Source organism: Anomalospiza imberbis, chromosome Z (assembly GCF_031753505.1).
Source record: "Anomalospiza imberbis isolate Cuckoo-Finch-1a 21T00152 chromosome Z, ASM3175350v1, whole genome shotgun sequence".
In the NCBI taxonomy this organism is placed as follows: domain Eukaryota; kingdom Metazoa; phylum Chordata; class Aves; order Passeriformes; family Viduidae; genus Anomalospiza; species Anomalospiza imberbis.
Genome location: NC_089721.1, coordinates 10,801,567 through 10,825,065, shown reverse-complemented (window position 1 = coordinate 10,825,065; position 23,499 = coordinate 10,801,567). Strand labels below are relative to the sequence as shown.

The 23,499-nt window shown below is 37.6% G+C and overlaps 1 protein-coding gene and 1 long non-coding RNA gene across 3 annotated transcripts in view; one reads left to right on the top strand and one right to left on the bottom strand.

Annotated features, from left to right (window-relative positions):
• LMBRD2 (LMBR1 domain containing 2) overlaps positions 1 to 19,474 on the top strand; it is a 32,100-nt gene extending 12,626 nt beyond the window's left edge. For both annotated transcript variants that reach the window (XM_068175639.1, XM_068175641.1), the window contains exons 7-18: positions 674 to 748; positions 1,105 to 1,218; positions 1,792 to 1,975; positions 2,302 to 2,483; positions 3,273 to 3,406; positions 3,604 to 3,709; positions 4,423 to 4,520; positions 6,325 to 6,428; positions 8,605 to 8,651; positions 9,782 to 9,884; positions 11,071 to 11,200; positions 13,711 to 19,474. In XM_068175639.1, coding sequence (XP_068031740.1) covers positions 674 to 748; positions 1,105 to 1,218; positions 1,792 to 1,975; positions 2,302 to 2,483; positions 3,273 to 3,406; positions 3,604 to 3,709; positions 4,423 to 4,520; positions 6,325 to 6,428; positions 8,605 to 8,651; positions 9,782 to 9,884; positions 11,071 to 11,200; positions 13,711 to 13,771 — 1,338 coding nt within the window. In that variant the 3' untranslated portion in view covers positions 13,772 to 19,474. The remainder of the gene's footprint in view (positions 1 to 673; positions 749 to 1,104; positions 1,219 to 1,791; positions 1,976 to 2,301; positions 2,484 to 3,272; positions 3,407 to 3,603; positions 3,710 to 4,422; positions 4,521 to 6,324; positions 6,429 to 8,604; positions 8,652 to 9,781; positions 9,885 to 11,070; positions 11,201 to 13,710) is intronic.
• LOC137464359 (uncharacterized) lies at positions 18,819 to 23,494 on the bottom strand. Its single transcript, XR_010994206.1, has 2 exons — positions 18,933 to 23,494; positions 18,819 to 18,871 (listed from the first exon to the last, which is right to left on the bottom strand). It is a non-coding gene; the product is annotated as an uncharacterized lncRNA (long non-coding RNA).
• Positions 23,495 to 23,499: the final 5 nt, after the last annotated feature.

Genomic DNA, 23,499 nt, shown 5'->3' with positions numbered 1-23,499 from the left:
CCCGTTTGTACCCTGATAGCACTTAAAACAGATAGAGTATTTCCACTGGAGCGGACCAACAACAGTCATCTGATGCAGCTGTCTGAACACTTCAGAGCTGACCAAAAGTTGAAGCAAATTACTAAGAGCATTGTTCAGGTGCCTGGAGAGGGATATGCTGATCTCTTTTCCCTGCTAGCCAGTGAGAGGGTGCGTGGGGGTGGTTCGGAGCTGTGTCCGGAGAAGTCCAGACTGGACATCAGGAAGCAGTTCCTTACCACAAGGATGGTGGATGGTCTCACACTGGAATAGGCTTCCTAAAGTGGTAGTCAGTGCCCTCAGTCAGTCAGTGGGACTTAATCTTTATCTCCTTTTTATATGCAACTTAAACTTCATCCTTCATGTATAGAAACCAATCCACCACGCATTTATGTAGTTGTATATTTGTACACTGCTGTTCTTTTTAAAAAAAATTAATAATTGTTCTTTACAAATAATTCACTTACTTTTTATGAGATACTTAGTAAAACTATGGCTTTTAGGAAGCTAAATTTTTTTTAAGCTTTGATGGCTGTCTTTTGGGAGGGCTGCAACTCTAATTGACCAGTAAAAATTTATAGTTAATGAAATTTTTTTTAATTGATGTTTTTAATATAGAATAGTTAAACTACTCTGTTATTTTTTCTCTCAACAGGAAGTCCGCAAAGTAAGTGAGAGTATCAAATATAACCACCCCTTGCGGAAATGTGTTGATACAATACTGAAAAAGGTAACCAATTGCTCATCTTCAACCATAATTTTTCAGCTGGGAGGAGGTGCTTCCTGCACATACAGAATACTTGCACATTACTTTCTTTTGCTATTAATATAAAATCTCTAGTTGACATCTTCTGAGTTTCTGTTGAGACAGTTGAAATTCTTTGTGCAATACTTTCTTATAACATACATAATTATCAGATGTATTTTGACATAGAAAAAGTCAAAATGTCCTTTGTAGAAAGAGAAAAAAATGTATGCTTAGAGTGAACTTTCAGTTGCATGAAATGCCCCAAACTTTTACAAATAATTAGCAAAAGCTGCTTGCTACTTTTTTGTCTCCCAGTTAATTTTCCCTTTTCCTTCCAGTGCCCTACTGAGTACCAGGAAAGAATGGGTAGGAACATGGATGATTATGAAGATTTTGATGAAAGACAGAACAGTTATCCCAGTGAAAAAAGTTTGGCCAAACTTCACAAGCAGGTATATTAATAGATGGGAGAATGCCTTATTTATGCTATTGTAGTGAGAGTAAATGCTGGTCAAAGATTTTGAATGCACTTCATCTGGACTGTTGAGTACAGTGGGTTTAAGCTACTTAACAGAAACGTTTCTTGGTGAGAAAAAGCACGAACAATTAATATTCCAAGAGATCAAAGTTTTGGATATGTAAAAACGGTTCCTCTTGTGTTGTATCTTGATAGTGTTATAGCTGTCTGTGAGTGAGCCTTGTAATGGTTGACTGACAGTGCATTCTGAAAAAGAACTTTTAGTAAAAGCTTGATATTTACTGAGATGCAGAAATAAAGTGGTAGGTTGGGGAAAGTAGGATTTAACTGCTACAGATGGTTTGTGATGAAAAAGCTGCAAAACTCAGTAACTGTTTATGTAGTACTTCCATGATTTATGTATTTTAGAAAATTTGGTACCTGCTTTTTTGAAGATACAGTCTTTGCAGTTCTGTAATGCACACATTTTCAAGGGATTTTGCAAGGATTTTCCACCATTTTTTGAAACAAGTACCTTTTAACCCTAATTTCTTGCAATTTATTGTAGGTAATCTATTCAGTGCAGAGACATCGTCGTACACAGGTCCAGTGGCAAATTCTTTTAGAGCAAGCATTTTACCTGGAAGATGTGGCAAAAAATGAAAGCAGTGCAACACGACAGTTTGTTCATACCTTTCATTCGCAGGAACCAGAAAATAAAATTATTCAGTACTTCTACACACCAACGGTTGGTAAGTGCTGTGATGCAGGTGTTAGGAATGTTAAGGCATAACTCATATCATTCTGTAACAAGAACCAATTGTTTCATGTAAAAAGTTTAGCTGCAGCAGCAGGAAGCAATAAATACAATATTAATGTATTTATGTAATGGAAGAGCTATCAGATACTAATTTATACTCTTGGCCATAAGCCTCAGTTTTATTTACAATTCAGTAGCAGTTATGTGTTCCAATAAAGCAACAGCAAACTTGGAAGCCTATTGTGAGGGAGTTCTGTTTCTGGTTGTGTAATTTTCATTATCCTGTTCTGGCTATGTCTGTGTGTTTGTTTTTTCCAGAGTGGTACTGGGAGTGCCTTCTCCGACCATGGTTTTACAGAGTGCTTGCAGTTGTGCTGGCCACCTTCTCTGTAATTGTTGTGTGGTCAGAGTGCACATTCTTCAGCACAAAACCAGTTCTGTCACTATTTGCGGTTTTCATACAGCTGGCAGAAAAGACATATAATTATATATACATAGAGGTAAGTTGGAGATAATCACTTGAAAAAATATATTCAGATCAATGGTTATGATAACAGCAGTAGTTGAAATAGATTTTAAAATAAATCTCTAAATCTGTCAACTTTCAGAAGGTCTCTAAATATATGGTACCAAACTTTCTTTGTGTGGAGGAAGTCTGCCTTTTGCCACTTGTTAAAACTCTCAAATACAGGTGAAGGTATGACCCAGCTGGCCTGAATATCATATAATCATTCAGAGTAATTTCTGAAACACTAGGTTGAAACATAGGTGTTAATTAGACTTTCTGTCTAAACAGCCATCTGTGTGACCTCAATTTCTAAACAGGAATTTGCAAATGACTAGGAATCCAGTCAAAGGTGTGGCTAGCATACGTGTGCACAAATTTATCAATAAAGATACTGAGCTGAAAAACTCCAGTATACTTAGCAAAGGGTGATTTGAAAATGCTTGGGCTTATGCCTTTTTTGTGGAAATAAATGCTAGATCAGTCATGGTAATTATTGAGGCAATTACAGCAATTTTATTTGTATTAACAAGAAGTAATAGAATGTTTTTAGGGTCAACTGTGTTGGCTTATGTGTAGAATATTATAACTATAATTTCCAGTTTAAATTGTTCTGAAAATCTCCCAAAACTCTTCTCAGAGCTGGTGGTGTTCTCACATCAAAATGAAAAATAAAGGCTGGAGATGGTCTCTGCATGTGACAGGCTATCTGCTGAACACATTAAGACCTTTAATAGAGTTCTACATTTAAGCAACTTAACAACACGGTTTTTTTTTTCCCTAGATGGCCTGTTTTCTTACCATCTTTTTCTTAAGTATCTGTGTTTACTCTACTGTCTTCAGGATCCGTGTGTTTAACTATTACTACTTAGCTTCACATCATCAGACAGATGCATACAGTCTCCTTTTCAGTGGCATGTGAGTATTTGGTATACGTTTTACAGGTGTTCTATCAAACACTGAATTGAAAATGTCCATGAAACTTCCATTTACATTCTTTAATTTGTATAATTCCTAATGAGCTCTACATTATTGTTCTGTGATAGATCCAGTTACGACTTTGTAGGTTATGTAAGAAACTCTTTTAAATGCTGTTGCCTCTTGCATTTGTGCAGGTTATTTTGCCGTCTTACTCCACCATTGTGCTTGAACTTTCTGGGCTTGACCCATATGGATGCAACAATCTCTCACAAAAATACTCAGCCAACTGCTTATACATCTGTAAGTAAGAAAATATGGGTTTGAGCATTCGATATGGTTTGGAGAATAGACAGACTATTTTAAAATACATCTTATAGTAGGATTCAGATATTCAAATCTTTTCAATATTTCCAACAGAGTAAAAAATATTTGGTTATAGGCAAGGAGTTTGGTAATGATTTCTAGAAGTCATCGATATATTTTTTTTTTTTTCCCTCTTTATCTTAAGTTAAGTATTATACTTTAGAGTTCAGGGTGTTTTTCATTTCCTGATATCAATTCCTGTTAGTTTTAGCTTTCAGTGGCTTTAGCATGCAGGGCATCCCTATAGATGATACTCCCTATATATTGGGAGCAATCCTAACTTCCTGCTGAAAACCAATGAGTTTGGTTTTATTGAAGACCTGGTTTCTGTAGCAAGTTATATGTTATGTCTTTGTTGTTAGTAAACAGATTCTTTGTATTGTCTAGAGACTCTTACCACAGCAGATGAAAAAAATCCACCAGATTTGCCCTTGTTCTAGAGTGGGTGAGACTACAAAATCTAGCATTTCAGAAATCTCAAAGTGCTGGAAGTGACCTTTACATCTGCTTATTCTCACAGGTCTCTGACAATATTGCCTTTGTTTCAGTTACTGTAAAGGACTGTGTATTTATGTGAGAAGACACAATCTTCATGGGTTTATGTAGAATACAGCTAATTAGACCTTGTTCTTGTGGATTTTTTTTCCTAGATAATGGGATCCATGAGAGTGCTGTCCTTCATTGCAGATGGATTCTATATATACTACCCAATGCTTGTTGTCATTCTTTGTATTGCTACGTACTTCAGGTGAGTGATTTGCAAGATAGCTCCTCCTTGCTTCTTTACATTAATAAAACTAGTTTCATCCAATTCAGGAAGAGATTCAGTGCTCCTTTTCCAGCAGTTGAGTTGTGTCATTCTAATAAAAATGCAAAACCTAAATCCATAGATTGCTATTTATTTAGGTGAAATATGTACATTTTAAAAATACAGATTTATTCACTCATAACTGAGTTATTTTAAACTTCATTCCTAGATTTTAAGGGATGATTTGTTCAGACTTTGGAGCCTAGGGGCATTTAGATTGTGCTTTTGAGATGAAAATTATCACGAGAAAGCTGTTTTCAGCAAAGTTTTCTAATAAACTAAGGACCACTAGCAGCAAGTTTAGGTATTGAACTTTCTAACAGACTCATATCAAGTTTCTGATGTGTTACCAGACTTCTGGTAATGCATACTGGTTTAAGTCACTTGATCTTGTTTCCCTAAGCTGCAGTTTGCTGGAGGCTGCAAGGGTAATTGCAGAAAACTGTTACATTCTTGCTTTATCATTTTGAAATGTCTACTACTTTTGAACACTGTAAGGGATGAGATACTTTTAGTTGGATCTTGCTGAAATAGATTTATGTTAATATCTTCAATTTTGCATTACCATTCAGTCAGAAGCAATCTCTGTGTTTTTAGTCAAGTACAATGTAGTGAAATGCCTTGGATATCCATAAATATTGTATGCGTATCTTTAGATAGTAAGTAACAGTATCTAGTTGTGAGTTCTCCCTGCTTACCTTAAAGTTAAGTGACAAAAGTGGTGGTGGAGCTTAAAAATCACACAAAACAAATCAAACAAAATGAAACCAGCAACAGGAAAGCAAATGACAAGAAAAGAGAAGTTTGACCTCTTGTCCATGATGATCATGCTGGGTCTTGAATGCCAAAGTGAAAAGGAAGAATAGAAATTAAAGGAGAGAGGGTTGCTTTAATGACCTCTGCTAATAAAGATATATGCAAAAACAAAGGTTGAATTAAAATCTGTTGAGGAAAGCTGTGCTTAATCCAGCAGTCTTAATCCTGTGCTTAATCCAGGACTCTTAAGGTAGTATAAGGAAAAAATATATCAATACTCCAGTTTGGAGGAAGGAAAGCAGTACAGAAACACCAGTTGTGTTTTCTGGTGTGAAGTTGAAAAGATGAAAGTGATTTCATGCTATGTAGTTCCAGGACTGGCTTAAAAAAAGTGGAGTAAGCTTGCTATCTGACTGCTGCCAGTGGCTATCCAAAAGGGCAGCCAGCATCCCTACAGCTAAAAGTATGCAGTACACATTCTCCTGAGTTAAACCTTGAGGTGAAAGTGGATTTCCTATGTTATTACTGTTTCAAAAACAGAGAAAATAGAGTAAGAACAGTTTTTATAGTAATTGTCTTCTGGCAAAGAAGAGTTGATGACATATTATAGGTAAAATTCTGTTACATCTGAGAACATTTAAAGCAGTGTTAGACGCATTTAAAGCAAGTGTCATTTGCACTACTCTCAGACTATATGCATTTTAATCTCTGTTTGAATAGGGTTATTCTGTCACTTCCAATTGTATTTATTGTGTTACTGTTCTGGGTCACCTAGGTCACCCTACTGTTTTGGGTCACCAATTATTGTTCTGAGTTCTGAATTTTCTGTTTTCTCAGCTGGTGTAATAGTCCATCTTTTCTCCTTTGTTTTTCCTTTTTACTTGGATTGTTCATACAGTTCTGAATAGTTTGTTTTACATTTTGTTCTGTAACGTATCTAAACTACTAATTGTAAATTAACAAAAGAAATTGCTTCTTCTTTTACCAGTTTAGGAACTCGTTGTTTGAATCTTTTGGGATTCCAGCAGTTCATGGGTGATAGCGAAATGACCTCTGATTTGATTGATGAAGGAAAAGAGCTAATTAGAAGAGGTAAATTAGGTCTTCTGTCATAGTCTCCCTGTAAAATCATACTGCCATAGAATCATCAAGGCTGGAAAAGACCTCTAAGATAGAGTGCAAGCCTTAATCCAGTAGTGACAAGTTCACCACTGAACCATGTCCGCAAATGCCCCACCTGCACATCTTTTAAATATCTCCAGGGATGGTGACTCCAGATTTCCCTGAGCAGCTTATTTCAATGTCTGACAACCCTTTCAGTGAAGTATTTTTCCCTAATATCCAAACTTCTCTAGTACAACTTCTGGCCATTTCCTCTTGTCTTGTTGTTAGTTACTTGGGAGACCAACCCCTACCTCACTACACCCTCTTGTCGTGGAGTTGTTAAGTGATAAGGTCTCCCCTGAGCCTGCTCTTTTCCAGGCTAAACAATCCACCTCCTTCAGCTGTTCCTCATCAGACCTGTGCTCCAGACCCTTCCCCAGCTCCACTCCCCTTCTCTGGATTCACTCCAGCACCTCATTATCTTTCCTGAATTGAGGGGCCTAGAACTAGACACAGGATTTGAGATGTGGGCTCTCCAGTACCCATCACAGAGGGCCGATCACTGCCCTGGTCCTTCTGTCCACACTATTGCTGATACAAGCCATATGCCATTGGCTTTCTTGGCCACTTGAGCACACCCTGGGTTATGCTCAGCCACTGACAGCCAGCACTCACTCCCAAGTCTTTTTCCAACAGGCTGCTTTCCAACTGCTCTGCCCCAAGACTTTAACATTGCATGGAATTGTTGTGACCCAGTTGGAAATTTAAAGGATAGTAGTTTGGTGAGCATTTCGACCAGCTCCCTTTGTTCTTTTGAGTCGATCCCATCTGACTCCACAAACCTGTGTCTGTCCATGGAGTGAGGCAGGTCACTGATCATATACCCTTGGATTTTAGGGACTTTATTCTGTTCTCCATCCCTACCTTCCAGCTCAGAGAACCTGGTACTCAAACAGCAACTGGTCTCAGTCTTAAAAACTGAAGCAAAGCATGCATTAAGTACCTCAATCTTTTCCTCATCATATAGTATGGTTTTGGATTGCATTTGTCTGAAATGTTGCAGAAAAAAAAAACCATACTGTCTGTCACTATTTTGAAAGCTGTACTGAGGAATGCCAGAGCACAAACTGCAATAAACTTGAGTGCTGTGGTCCCTATGTAAAGTCCACTGATGGACATCATTGACATCTTAAATGAAGTATCATTCAGATACCATCCAGTATCTGAATTTGAGATATTTTTAAATATTTTACAGTGTGTTACTGAACAAATAATACCTTAGCAGGTGCTTGTGTAATCTGTCATAAAAGATGGTTAACATTTACATTGTCTTTATCATCAACAAACTAAGCTTTTTTTTGTGTGTTGATTGAGCTGCACAAATTCAGTCAACTAGCTGTGTTTAATTAGAGAAGGCATGTTTTTTATGTAGAACTGGAAATATCTGCTGCTATGGAAAGCTTTTTATTTTACATTATTTTTGACTGAAAGTATTTCTTAAAAGTTGTGAAAAGCCATTGTCATTTTTGAGTAAATGTTTAGAAATTAAAATTTCTGGATACAGTGTTATATTATGGAATACTTTTATTCCCATAGTTGATGAAAAACAAAACCTGGCTTTACTTAGAGTAGTAGTATTTTTCTTTTTTTTTGAGAAAGATCAAAGTTTCACTCCCTTAAATAAGAGGTTATGTTGACATTGATACTGTAATGTTATACTTCAGCTTTATAACAGATAGGACACAAAGTAATTGGGTCACAGGTTGGGCCTCATAGAACTTCATTAAGATCTTGATTCAAAAATGCTGAAGTTTTTTCTTCATTTCTTTTTCTGAATATCATATTTTCCCAGTTACTTTAAAGGGTTTGTTTGGTTTTAGGTTGTTTTTTTGTTTCTTGGGTTTTTTTTTTGTTTGTTTGTTTGTTTTTTTTTTTCTTTGCCAGCTGGTATCCAAATGATACCATCATGACAAAATAATTATGATGGGAAACTCCATAATGATAGACAAGCAGCTTTTTGTTTTGTTTTTGTTTTATTTTTAAAACCATGTATTTCAATAAGAATCTTTGTTAGTTAACTATAGATTTTCATTGTTTATTTTAAAAAATGTTAATCATTTTCCATATATGGAGCTCAGACAAAGTGTTTTTTTTTTATTTTCAGAGAAAAGAAAACGACAAAGGCAGGAAGAAGGTGAAAACAGAAGAAGGGTATGAGATTTGTTTGGCTAATTATAACATTATACCGCAATATCTGATAGGATTTATCATGGATATTTAATTCAGAATTATCTATTTCATTAAAAAAAGAGTCCCAAATAATTGATGGAATCAGATTAATCTTGCTGAATAGTCTTGGCTGGGGGTTATTTATAGAAGGTTAGAGGACAATTTTAATGACACTGCTTGGACCCTGTTGTTACTCAGGGTGCTGCTGTGTATGCCGATAGGTACAACAAGCATTAAAAAGGGTCCTGATTACTAGGATACAGAATAATCTAAAATGGCATATTACCAGTCTCTTACACTGATACTGCTCTGCTTGAAATAATTGCAGTTTCAGAGTTGTCATACTGAAATGTGGACACCTCCCAAATTTATTGTTTTGTGCTCATTGGAAAGTCATAGGCACAGATTCTATTTTATTTTTTGCCAGAGGAGGAAATTACATTTAAGACAGAATTGATAATTTCCACTGAATAACAAACAGAATGTTTGATTCAAGTCATGCTTTCTGCGTATATTGCATTGAAAGATTTGTTTTTCACTAGTTTATAACAAAATCTAGTATAGAAAGTCACAATAAAAGATTGATGAGAGAAAGCATACATGCAAGACAGTACTGGGACTAAAACCTCTTGGTTTTCCAAGATATCAGGTATGATTTTAATCCTAGATGACAGCCAGTACTGCATAGACATTTCTTTTGATCTTTTTCCTCCATCTTCTAGTTTTAAAACATGGACTTGTTGAGAAGCAAAATAGCAAATGTGTGATACATTTAATATACAGTGAAATGGCCTGACACTAAGCTACGAATTTTTCTGTGCTATGTGCATCTTGTTATTTTTCCATTTTGCCACTAGATGGAAGTAGGGATCAATAAAAGCAGGAGTTCCTATTGTAACTTAGAGCATTGGCTGAACTTTCAGAGCAGATTTGATATGCAATTTCTTTTACAAAAGTATTTTTCTTAAGAACAATTATGATAACTGGTTTAGTGAAGGAACACATATTGAGTTTAAAATGAAACAAAAATTCTTCCTGTATTTAGATACTGAACAATTACTATGTTGCTTTTTCCTCCCAATTTACATTTTTCTTGGTGGTCTTTTTTCCAGGAATGGAAGGAGCGATATGGAAATAGAGATGATTCCACCAGAAGCAGAGCTGTCCACACAGACCAGAAAGAATCCAGCTTCTCAGAGACCAATGCCAATAGACGTAAGCTTTGTGGGTTGGAGGGGAAGTTCGTTTTGTTTTGTTTCAATACATTTTCTTCACAACACTGGCTGTGAAAGTAGTTTCAAATATTCTTCTTTTTGTCTTAGACGCTGTGCTGATATTGTTCCCTTCTGTGGCTCGGTGTTGCCTTGCTATTTAAGATACTCAAAAGAGTACTGTATTTCTTTCCATCTCCAACTAGCTGGCATCAGAGAGTCTTACTATTCTTCAGACCAATTACTAGGTTTTATGGGATGTATAATGATTGCCATTAGAGCAACAGTTGTCAACAAAGAAACTTCATGATACATCTTGAAATTGGGTGTTGTAAATCTTAAAATTTACCTCTTCTGCTTGCAAGTGAGCTATCTCAGACTGGAATAATGGAGCAATCAGATGACCAACAAATGTAACATCACAAAAGTGTATATACCTTCATTTAATAATGTCTGTTAGCAAAATCCTTTTGTTGTGGATGCTTTAAGCTTCCAAAAAGTTTGTCAGAATGTGAATGGTTTTTTTCTGTATTTTTTGTGCTCTTGTAAGCTAACAACAAGTAAAATGAAACTGAAGAAAAAGGAGGAAAAAGGGGAGGAGGAGGGAAGCTTTGAATATGCTTTTAAGAAAACATTGGTAGATTTCCCTCTCCTCTGTACAAAGTTGCAAACCCAGATTTTTAGTGGCAGGCTAGCTGAAATTGCATTGTAATGTTCATCATGTGATTATGTAGCATTTCAGCTCTAAAACAAGATATAGGTACTGACCTAGTGAAGGTCACAGAGTGAACTGCAAAACAACTCATGATACTGATTTTTTAAAAAATAAACAAAAGCAAGCAAAAAACCGGTCTGAAGAGGTTAGGTAAAGCATGAAGCTAGGAGGGTGAATGGATGATTTAAAAGTAATGCTTGTCAGTAGTTTCTTATTTTCCTTGATTCTTTGCAAGGTAGATCTCAATCTATTGGAGGGGTAAAAGTTGTAGTTTAATTTTTGTGGAGATACAAAATGAAAATTCTACAAGTTTGAGCAAGTTTGGTTTAATATTAAATCTACTCTAAAACATTGCACTTTTGCATTGGATGAGATTGCTTTGTTGTTCTTAATGGTTTTTTTAATTCGATGTCTCCATACCCTCCAGGCTGTTCACAAAGCAAATAAGTGTCTTTCACTCCTTTTTCTTATTTAGCACTATCAAAGTATACCCGTTCAAATGGTAGGACTGAAAGAGATAGAATAGAACTCCTCCAGGATGCAGAACCTTTGGATTTTAATGCAGACTCTGTTAATGATGACCCCCTTGAATCAGACTTGGGAAGGTGAGGCATATTGTGTGTAATTTCCAGTTAAAAGTTTCTACTGTCTTCTGTTTCTGACCTATGACAGCTGTATCAAATGTTTCATAATAAGAGTTTTGTAAATGAAGTTTATAATTTCATCTAACTTTTTTCCTTTCTTCTTTTTCCCCTATAATAAGGAAATAATTTTAAACCTTTTTAAAACCTGAAGCTGTTCTAAGTTTTTTAGAAATGTCAGAGTAAGATTTGAGCTGGATATAACGTTATATATGGAATAATTTGAAAAACACTGCGTATGAAACTAGCAAATGATGTGCATGTTAAGGAAACATCCCAGTGTAACTATTCATGGTGCAGTCTGGGGGTCACAACTGTGCCACCCCAGACTTTCACTGTTGGGACTGAAGCCCCTTCACCACAGGCAACTCCAGTGACCCAAGGACCAGAGGTACCAAGTCCCCCTTTCCCTCCCTACTCACCCCACTCTCACAGTCAGAAAATTTTCCCTTTCCAGCTTGACTGCAGGTTTCCTATAGCAGAGTCCCAGATACCTGGTTCCTTTAATCATGGTGCAGTGACAGCATAACAGCTCAATTTGGTGCCTCTAGGGAGGAACCCCAAAAAAAAAGAATCCCTAAGCTTTTACACCCTCACAGTCCATGTGCACCATAATCCAGGCTCTTTCAGCTGAGCTGTTGGCTCCTGCACGGTCTCAGAGTGTCCAGTCCACTGGCTGGGCCAAAGGTCCCTGTGCCATTTGTTAGTTGTTCTTGGCACCTTGCTGGGGGCTCCCATTTTCCTGACATCAGGGCACAACCTGCAGCTGCATACTGAGCTACCAGGTCTAGATGTATGCTTCAACAGACAGTGTACAGTGTACACTGTAAGTGTACAGTGTAAGGTTTACCCTGATTTCCTACAAAGCTCAGCTGGAGAAAGCTCACTTGATTTCCCAGTATAAAATCCATTATGAAAAGGCTGCAGGAAAGAAAACTGAATGTTACAGGATCTGCTGCAGGAATACAGCTGGATATCAGATCTTGGAACTACTAAAGTAAATTAAAATCTGACCTTCCTGAAAAGAGTGTACCAGACTGCACTGTGTAGCTCTGTCAGTAGTAGAGAATTTTGTGATTCTTTGGTTGTGACTGGAACACTGAATTTCCTCAGTCAGAATACCTTATGTAACTGCTAAGCTCTGCTTATATTTAAGAAACAACCAATACATTGTTTGGGTGCTATTTTTTTTTTGGTGGTTATATTGTAGAAATGATAATTTGAAAATCACATATAAAAACTTATAATTTGTTGGTTTTCAGCTAAAACTATTTTACCCCATCAAAAAGAGTCACAGGACGTCATTGTTTCAGTGGGCTTCTATTTATAATGTCAATAAACAAATGCCAGCTCAGAAACATGCAAAGAATGCTGTGAAATGGCATTGCCAGGTTTCACAGGTTGATTCAGACAACTAGTTTAGTCTCATGTCACCACATTTGAACACTTGGAGATTTTTAAACACAAGAGTTTAAAGAGGAACTACCCTAGAATTTCTGTCAGCAGTTGGCTTCCATGCAGTGTCAAAGGGATTGTCTGCTAAAAATGGGAGTATGCAAATGTCCCATTTGCAAATATCCTGGAGCAAATACTTTTCAAGCACAGTGTCAGAAGTCTCCAGGAATCTGTACATGCTTTGCAAAGTGGAACATTCTAAACTTCTTATTTAAAAAGAAGATCAGGAGCTTCAAAGCTTAGTTGAGCTTCACCTAGTAACCTTCATTTCATTTCCTGGAGGTAATAAATCAAGAGTAATTGCATATGGAATTTCCATTAATTTAGAAGTAGCTTATGTAACATTGGTTTTCAAAACCAGAGTTCATGCAGTAAACAGAACATTTTTGGACCATGAGGCAGTTAGGACACCAGGTTCTGGCTTTGTGTTCATTCAGATTTTGCTAAATACTACAGCGAGGAGCTTCATTGTGCCTGTGTTGGACCTTATTTGTGCATTTAAAGTGTTTCTAAAATATATTTGATCAACAATTTGTGAAGTTTCTCTTTTACCAATAAGCATGCAGGCATTTGTTTGATGCAGGCATTATCTTTGATACTGTATTTCTTCTAAAAATACCCCATGAAATGTGCTGTTAAGGACCCGCAGCTACTTTATGGGTGCCATTGTTTGTTTGGGTTTATTGTGTTTCAGGTTTCTGTTTGTTTGTTTAGTTGTTGGTGTGGTTGGGATTTTTAAAAAAGGTCCTGTTCAACCAAAGCATCCAACTTCTTTCCTTTACTTTAGGAAACATAGTTCTTTAGAACTCCCATTATTCATATAAATGTTTCTCTTGGTCACATGAGGTTTAATTTAATGACTGTCTTTCAAATTCTTGTGGAAACTAATTCAGTAGAACATCAAGTTCATCATTCATCAGAGTTAAGCAATAAGATTGCAGTGAGAGTTAGCTGATTTAATGGGTCTTTATTTTTCTATTTCCTGTGACACTTTTTCACTTTTAAAATTGATTCTGCAGGTACCAGCCTGGTGGAAGATACCTGTCAATGTCTCGAAGCAAAATATTTGATGATGTCTAAGCTCATCAAAGCTAAAGAAGATTCAGTGGAAATCTAGCTCCTACTCATTGCTTGGAAAATTATATTTGTGATATATCACAGAACCATCAAAGACTCTCTGATAAAAAAATATGAAGGATCAACTCTTTTGGCCATGCACGTGTAGGATAAGTTCACCACTTATGATAGGGATATGCTTCTGCTGTTGTAGATGTTGTGCATCAGTGTGGGTTTTTGTGTCATGACCAAAAGAAGAAAACAATTTAAAGTTATTAAGGTAAATTTATTAATTTAAAATAAACTCATAAATATACCTAGGGCTCAACTTGAACTGTAACAGTCTAAGTTTGGGGAAGAGATTTTTTGGAATTTTTTATTTTGTATTTTAACCAATGCTGTGAGAGTATATTGATGCTCAGCCCTCCATCCAGCCTGGTCTTGAACACACCCAGGGATGGGGCATCCACAAGTTTTGTGTGGCAACCTCACCACCCAATACAGTAAAGAATTTCTTAACATATCTAATCTAAATCTCTCCTCTTCCAATTTTCACCCATTTCCCCTTGTCCTATCACTACATCTCCTGATACAGAGTCCCTCTCCAGCTTCCCTTTAGGCACCTTCAGACACTGGAAGGTTCCTTTGAGGTCTCCATACAGCCTTTTCTTCACCAGGCTGAACAGCCCCAACTTTTTCAGCTGGTCTTCACTGAGGGAGGTGCTCCAGTCCTCTCACCAACCTGGTGGCCTTCTCTGGGCTCACTCCAGCAGGTCCCTGTTCTCTCCCGGGCTGGGAGCCCAGGGCTGGATGCAGTGCTCCAGGTGGGTCTCAGCAGAGCAGAGCAGAGGGGCAGTATCCCCTTCCTCCCTTGCTGCCCACGGGGCTCTGGATGCAGCCAGGACACGTTTGGCTCTTTGGGCTCTGAGTGCTGTGGCCAGCGCATGTGCAGCCTCTCACCCGCAGCACCCCCAAGCCCTTCTGGGCAGGGCTGCTCTCAGTTTGTTCTCTGCCCAGCCTGTAAGCTGTGCCTGGGATTGCAGTGACCCAGGTATAAGACCTTACCCTTGCTTTGCACAGACCCACCTCTCAAGCCTGTCCAGGTCCTTCTGGATGGCTTCCCTTCCCTCCAGTATCAACTGCACCACACAACTTTGTGTCAACAGATAGCCCTTGAGGTTCCTTCCATCCTGGTACTCTGATTCCATGAAATTTTTTTGGTATAAATTTTGGAGTGATGTGTGTTGGTCAAAAAAGGCTGTATTTTTTTTTCTGACATCATATGCAGATACATGATTTTAGCATGTGTAAATAGTTGAAATTGAATATAGACCTGAGTGTCACTGTCATACGAGCATATGTGCAATAGCAAGAATACATTATTGAAGATACAATGTCTGCTTAAGATCTTTACAGATTTAATGATTCAAAATCATGGCACTCTAGTGTTTTTGTAACTGTAAAAGAAACATACTATGAAGATGGAGTTATATACTGAAACATGATAATTTGCACGCACCTCAGCCACGACTTCAAACTGTAGAGTATTTCTTTAAAAAAAGGGAAATACATAGCATGACTAAGTAATGGTAAACACTTTTAATATCCTAAATACTCTGGTTGCATTATGTGTCAGTTTTTAAGGTGCCTGTATTTTGCAGTAGGTTGTTGCAAAAAGAATAATACTTTGCCATTCAAAAATGCCAATTATTAACAGTGTAAAAAAGCTTCACATTAATTTCATTAGTGTAGGCATATTTTTAAACCATAGGTAGCTGTATGAATTTTCAAATATAGTCCTAAGGTAAAAGGTGTGGTCAAATTCATGATAACTTTGGTAATTTGAATAATTTTAAATGTTGCTTTTTTCCAGTTTGTCTGAAATCTTTACCACTTGGGAGCTTTCTTATGTTCTTATTTCAAAGTTACGTTGAAAACTAGAAGAGAACATGTTTTCATCATACATTCTTTATTCTGCTTAAAGCAGCTAGGAATGAGTTATTCTGAAAAGTAAAATCTCATGAACGACATATTCTAGTAATTTTTAAAATAGTCTGTGTTTTCTCAAGTAATTGTTAATGGGGATCTAACTCTACCTCCTGTGATTTTAGTACATGTGTTGTAACAGTAGTGGTGTTTGTAATACATTGATCTGCCTGTTTTGAAACACTGAATTGTTACTATGAAGGAGAAAAAAAAATCTTTATTTGTATAAAAATAATTATATTAATAAATTGGGAGAGTTAAAATAATTGTCAGTTTTGTTCTTAGGTGAATACAGTGAATGTCAGCCATGCCCACAGGCATTCAAGCTCATGCAAATTCCAGACTACTCATATGAGGTCACTTTATAGTTTGAGTACTTTGTGTTTGTAAAAGCTTGTTCCATGTCTTAGGCTTGAATCTTATCAGGGGCTGCAACTTGAGAAGATGAGTTTATTCATATATTTCTTTAGGAATTCTATGGTAGCACCTACTTAATTTATTTTTGAACTACTTAGTAGTGCTATCTTGAATTCATCCTTATATGAAAGGTGTATGTGTTCTTGGGCACCTATCCACATGAGTGTTCTTAGACTTTATATTTTTGTTTTAAAATTTTGTATCAGTGGTTTATTTATAAAAATCTTTGGCAGAAATAAAATTCAAACTGTTTGTTTAACTCTTGAGATGTCACTTCAAACGGATCTAATTCAGGGCCAGTAGAAAAGCTATTAGAAGGAGCGTCTGTTTTCTGGAAATCTGTGAAATAACCCTAACCTAGTGTCTGGTGACCAGACAATGGGATTGAGCCTTCTTGGAGCCTGTTTTTTCCTCTCTCAGTGAAATGGCTGCAAACAGAATTTTCAGGGGAATCATGGTCAGGATTTTATATATAACAGGTTACTAGTCCCTAGTGCAGATTTCATTTGAATACAGTAATTTGAAGAGTTGACTGTATAAATTAATGGCATTGGGATTTCAGATTCTAACATAGACATTCTGAGCTGAGCATTTTTGATGTTGCAGTGGAGTAAGGGAGAACCAATAGCTGCTTTTGGAGCTCTGAAAAGCTGTAAAGAATTCTCTGTATCATGCTTGGCAATGCCTGGTGTCACATCCTCCCTGGATGCTGTTTGGTTAAACAAGGAGTTGGTAAGTGAAGTCAGGTTTCCTCTGTAGTGTGTATTGCTGACCAGGAGTTACCCAGGCTCTAATTACATGCAATTTATTGGCTAACTGAAAGTATGTTTTGAAAACTCATTATAGGTTCATATGACTGAATCTGGAATACTTTCAATAAAGAAATATGGTGTATAACTATAGAAGAATAATATTTGCTGTTCACTTGAGCTGATTTCAAAGAAGTTTGGTTACTGCTAGTACAAATAATGCAGAACTTGGATGGGGGCTGTGTCCCTAAGGATTTACCCCACTCCAGAGAGCTGTGGATGACCTGTCCCTGGAAATGTTCAAGCTCAGGCTGGACATGGCTCTGAGCACCCAGATCTAGTTGAAGATGTGCTGGCTGGTTGCAGGAGGGTTGGACTAGGTGGCCTTTACAGATCCCTTCCAACCCAAACCATTCTGGGATTCCCTGGTGCTTCTCAGCCAGATTGTGACAACTCTTGATGGGTTCTTTCCTGCTACAGCTTCAGTCCCAGCAGCCCTACAGCTAAATGAAGTTAAAACTAGCTTTGATATGTTTAAGCAGTGACTGTACTCTTGACTAACAATGTTCCTGCATTACTTCTGATGCTCCAGATTAGGTGATTTTAAATACAATTCCCTTGCAAACTATGCATTTGGGAACTGAGTGTTAACGTATTTTTCTGTCAGTGTATATATAGAGTCATACTTACTTGCTGCTAAAGAATGTCAATTATATATTTCTTTATTATTTCACTTCCTGAATTACTGAGCAGTTAGTGTATACATCTTGCCATCATTTCTGCAGTTTTCTCTCCATCAGTGGACACCAAAAAAAGCCAAAAATCCCACCCACGTTAAGTACAAATGTTTGAATGTCTTCCTGTCAAAGATTTAAATGAGTGAAAAATAATGTGAGCAAGTCCAAAAAGCAGTGTGAAAACAGTGCCTAATCAGTGTTGGAGTTCTTAAAAAGTATGTATAGGCAAAAAGCTGTACTCAAACTTATTACTCCTACTAGATTTGTAGTTCTCTTTTTCTTAATACATATTTTGATACGTATACTGGGAAATATGTGCCCTGGATTTCTAAGGAGTGGTGCATCTCTCAGCTGTGAAGTTGAGGCAGCGTTTTTATGAGGGAAGGTAAAAGATACGTAACTTCTAATCTTTACTCATAGTGATAGTCTGCTTTGGGCAAAGGCTGACGTAGCTTCTTATTTAACTACAGTAAAGTGTTAAGAAAAAAAGAAACTTTATGCTTCTATAAATTACACTACTGGAAAAATCATGGTATGCAATCTGACTTTATTTTGCAATCAAGCACTTGTAAAGTGGTCATTAACAGTATTAACGAATGGTGGAAAGCTGCTGTCTTTTCAATATTTATTCGTGCTATTTTAAAATATAACATGAACAATGATTTTTACATAAGAAGTATTAAAAATTATTACTATGATTTTCTATAATTATGGTAATTTGTATTTTATTAAATTTCTCTTGGAATACTGTAAATATTATGTGAAAAACACTACATTTAGTTTCAGTTTTTTATTATTGCGTTAATTACTTGAAATCTGAGGGGCATTCATAATACCAAATAGAGAACACTTTATGAAGGAAAACTTTTTATGAAGCTTCTTAAAAAAATCTGACTGGTTCATTACAGACATATAGGTGCATCTTCATTATTAACAATCACACTACTAAGGGGATATATCAGGTCCTAGCTTTTTAATTTTTCTTTGAAATTCAAAAAATTGTTACTTTTTCAGAGTAGCTTAGTTGTGAATCTTGTAAACGTTCTGAAACTTCTACATTCCTTTTCCCTGATGGGCTCTGCAGGAATATGTACTGCTTCATGGCAGTCACCTAATACTAGCTGTGCCTCTAATTAAGTAGTCTAATGTGAAGCTGAGACACTCCTACACCATTTGATTACGTTAACAGAAATTCAGCATTCCTAGCAAAAAAAAAAAAAAGCAGGAACGTTGAACTAGATCCCTTTTAAATACATTAATTGCTGTTGTTGATTTTATTACATTATATTTGGTAACCTCTGGGTCATATGGTAAGCCCAATCAGGTTTATTTTTTTTTTTCCTCTTAGAATGCATTGGAACAAAGTCCTCAGCATGCTTTTGTGTGCATGTGTGTTGTTTCAGTATGCATCTTGAGTTATTTCCTCAGGATAATGTTGTCATATTTGACATATTCCTGTGAACTAGTAGTTTCAGAGTGATACCTTAGCTGTCACTGTAGAAATTAATTATTTTCTATAGAAATACATGGTGCTTCTGTAGAGCTATCTGGAAGATAAGGGAATTCATTTTTAAGTATGATTTTAGTAGTAGACCTCCATTCTCCAGTGTATATCAAGATAGGCTGTAGGAGTGCTGCTTATGGATAGACTATAATCTTTTGCCTTATGATACAAGTATGTATGCATAAATACCTTGTTTTGAAATTCACAGAGTTAAACATTTTTCTCTGTAGTGTTCTGAATTACAGTGGTACCGGATTATATTTTTGAAATGTGTGTTACAATATATACAGTCAAATACTTAAATTGGCATGAAATAAATAATTTCTGCAATACATTTTCCCTGTTGTATTTTAGATATTCATACTTGTCTGAGGTGTTTTTGAAAGTAGTCTTTTAGAGAAACTTTGACCTACTTCTTTTGTCTAGATGGAAGTTATACTTTTATTAAAAGTATATTCATACTTTAGAAGATAATCCAACCTTGTTTTGGTTATCATTTTGAATCTTCTTGAAGGCTGATTAAGAAGGGAAATAGAGAAGAATATTGCATACCTGATGTTGTCAGGGAAACATGGGAGAACCCTGTGTACTCGTGGGACTGACTTGGCACTGAGTATTTCTGTGGGGCATAAGGTGGGATGAAAGATAGGGTCCCTACATCTTCTTTTCTGTGAGAACTCATACTAGGACAATGCCTTCTAGTTCATCCAGGCCACTGGTGAGAATAAAGGCAAGAGACTGATTCACTGCAGCTGTGAGGAGATGGGCACAGAAAAGACATTGACTCCATCTCGTCTGTCTAATGCTTACATGTTTGTTGCTTTTATCTTCCCTACAGGAAAAAAAAAAGTAAAGGAAGAAGAGATTTTTTTTTTTAATTTAAATATTTTTACTATCTCTGTAAGTTGAGGGAGGTAATTCTGCCCTTCTGCTCTGCTCTGGTGAGCCCCACCACTGCTGCATCCAGCTCTGTGGTCCCCAGTGTAAGAAGGCTGTGGATCTGTTGGAACAAGTCCAGAGAGATGCAAAGACGGTCAGGGATCTGGAGCACCTCCCCTGTAAGGAACGGCTGTGTTGAGTTTGTTTAGCCTGGAGGGGGAAGAGACTTCAGGGAAATCTCACTGCAGCTTTCAATACTTCTGGAGGATTTACAACTAAGATGGGGCCCACAAGGGATAATGGTTTTAAACTGAAAGAGGGTGCATTGAAATAAAATATAAGGAAGTATTTTACATGAGAGTGGTGAGACACTGACACAAGTTGCCCTGAGAGGTGGTATATTTCCCATCTCTTGTAACTTTCAAGATCAGGCTGGAGGGTGCTCTGAGCACTCTGATCTAGCTGAAGGTGTTCACATTCTTTGCAGTGAGGTTGGAACTAGATGACCTTTACATTCTTCCAACCCAAACTATTCTGTGATTCTGTGAGTGATCTGTGTATTAGAGGTGGTTTGAATAGGGAAGTGAATCATTCTCCAGATAGTTAAGCAGCCACACTCTTCCTCCAGATTTAGTGTGATAAGTTACTACTCTTAAATCTACCAATCTACTGTCTATGCAATTCAATACTAACTTTCAGTTATTTCTTGTCATATGTTTATTTACTCAGAGAACAATATAAATTCTGGTGTTTAATTTTAGTAGTTGCTAATGAAACTACATTGAGTGTTCATTGGATTTTACATCTTCCCAAATACCATCTGCCTGACTGTGAAATTACCAGGCTTCTGAATTAACTCTACTCTTCCCTCTCCAGCTCCACCTGCAGAGTGCCGCAGTGCTTGTTCATCCTAGTCTCTGCTCTGCATGCTGTGATAAAGATCGTTACTTTTTCTCTCCATAAACATCCCGTCTTTCGCATCTTGTTCTGCATTGGTTCATTACATGCCATTGCCTTTGGGATTTTTAGAGATCTTTATCAAAAAGCCAAAGCTGGTCAGGACCCAGCTGAGAGAGAAGACAATTTCCCTTCACGGGCATCATGACCTGGACTGCAAAGAGAGATTCAGCTCATGAACAGAGGTCAGGTGTTGCAGTGATTTATGAATGTGGGCTGCACACAAACACAAGAAAAGCTCTCAGGATCCTCCTGTAGAAATGTGTAGTTAAAAGTGTGTGTTTTGAGTTGCTCAGCAAGATGTTGTGCTGTAACTGAGCCAGTGCCTAGGCATGTCTGTGGAAGCCTGCTAAGCCTTTGAAATCCAAGTGAATGCTTATAGTTACATAATCCACAGTCAAAAAGTAATTTTCAGAGTTTAGGAAAGGTCATCTATTCTAAGTAAACTTCATAAAGACCAGATACTGATGGGAATTTTCCTTGTGTATTCTCTGGTCATCTTGTCCCCCAGAGGCTGCTCCTTCCATAAGCATTTGTACTTATGCTTTTTATTTTGGAAGATTTTGCTGGTTTCAAATCTGTCCTGAAAGAATGTGCTTGAGATTGCCCAAAAACTCACCAACAAGGGTATGAGCAAAAGTCAGATTTAATATAAACGAAAAAGCACAATAAATGCCTTTTAGTAAGCATTGGTAAGATTCACTCTACTTAAAAAGGACAACTGAGGCACAACAAGGGAAAGCAAGCAACAACAAAACCAAATAAAATCTAGGCAATCAAACCAGAAATTAATTGAAAACTACCTAGGGGGGTGTGTGTACATGTGTGTGTGTAAAGACAATGTAAACAAGGATTAAAATGAATGCAGCCTAAAGTTGAACAAGACTAACTCTACAGTGCTTCAGCTTAATTTGCACCTTAATTTATAGTTTAACAATCTAACAGAGATATCACTTAACAGCATTTAGCCTAAATTAGGATTGTAACTTAACCTAACTTTCAGATTTGCTATAGCATATGCAGAGGGTATGCAGGCAGACACGGTCAGTGCAAGATAAGGTAGCTGTGGAAAAATGTCCCTCAGAGCTCAGTGAAAATACTTGCTTTTGCATCTCCTGATGGGCAAAAGATTGGGCCTTGAGGAGTGAGGGTATCACCATGGGACACATCATGATTCAGCAATCCTCCAGGTATAGCAGACATGAGGGTTTGCTGGCTCTGGGAGGCGTCCCCCTCAGAGGGACATTGCTGGTCACAGGCCTGCTGTGGTCCAGGAGAGCTCAATGGGCCCCATCTGGAACTGCTGTTTACACGGTTGCAAAAGAGAAGGCTTTAGTCATAACAGTGTTTCATCCTGGCCACACTTTGGGTCAGCACTTTCTTTGAAAGTGTAACAATAGGAATGTTATGCCATTCAGGCCAGAGAGATATTTTCCAAGGCTGGTCATGAAAAAAACAAGCTCGTTATGAGTTCCTGGGAACAGACAGTGTTTCTGATAAGCTCGGAAAGAGCTGAGCCCAGATGGTGTTTCCAAGGAAAGGCCTAACAAGCATTTCTCATATCACACTGCAGCCTGAAAAGAAATGGTGGGGGGTGCACCGTTACAAAAATCTGTGGGAATCATGAAGATAACATGAAAGTGGTGTATGACTCCCAACACATTTCAGTGAGTGAGCAACAGCTTTCAAGCCCAGGTTTCACAAATAACTACAAGGCCTGTGGCAGCCAGTGTGGCAAAGCTTCACTCCCTTCAGAAACAGCTTGTGCTGGAAAGGAATGAGGCTAAGCCAACCTAGGTCAGAGAGAGAACAAAGGAAGCAAAGAGTGCTTGCTTCCTTTGAAGCACTCAAAGGAAGTTGAGAGGCAAAGTGAAGTGTGGGGAGTGTTTGAGCAGTGGTGGGAAGGGAGATGTGAGTTCTGCTGGCCCCTAGGCTAAGTTTATCACCTTTTGCTGCTCCCAGCCTCACCATATATTTTCTATAGGAAATCTGATAGCAACATGCTGATGGCTGGCCCCTAAAGCCTAAGAATATGTAGCTTTGACTGCAGAGGAGTGACAAAAGTCTGTGTTGGGCTTAGTACTGTGCCACCACCTTGTAGCTTTTGCCTTTCATTTCTGTTATTAAACCCAAGCACAGTTCATGGCTTGAAGTTAGGGATTTCCTGACACAGGGAAATTGACAAGGTGATCTGGGAGAGAGCATGAGCAATCGTGCAATTGAGAGCACCAAAATAAAATACTTGCCGGTTTGCCTCTGAGACAATTCAGTGGTGGGTTGGAAAGACACAGACACTGGGAGTCACGCCTTCTGAATTAATGCTTAGAAGGGCTTCACAGATCCCCAGAAACTTGTTTTCTCTGTGCAATAAATATTGCAGAGACTGTAGTTAAAGAAAGAACACTCATGGAGTTTAAAGCAGTAGCCAAGCAAGTGTAGAACAGCTTGTAAAAGGACTGGGATTTGCAGGCTCAGGGCAGCAAGTGGCTGGGCAGGGTCTCTCCCAGGTACCCACAGAGGTGG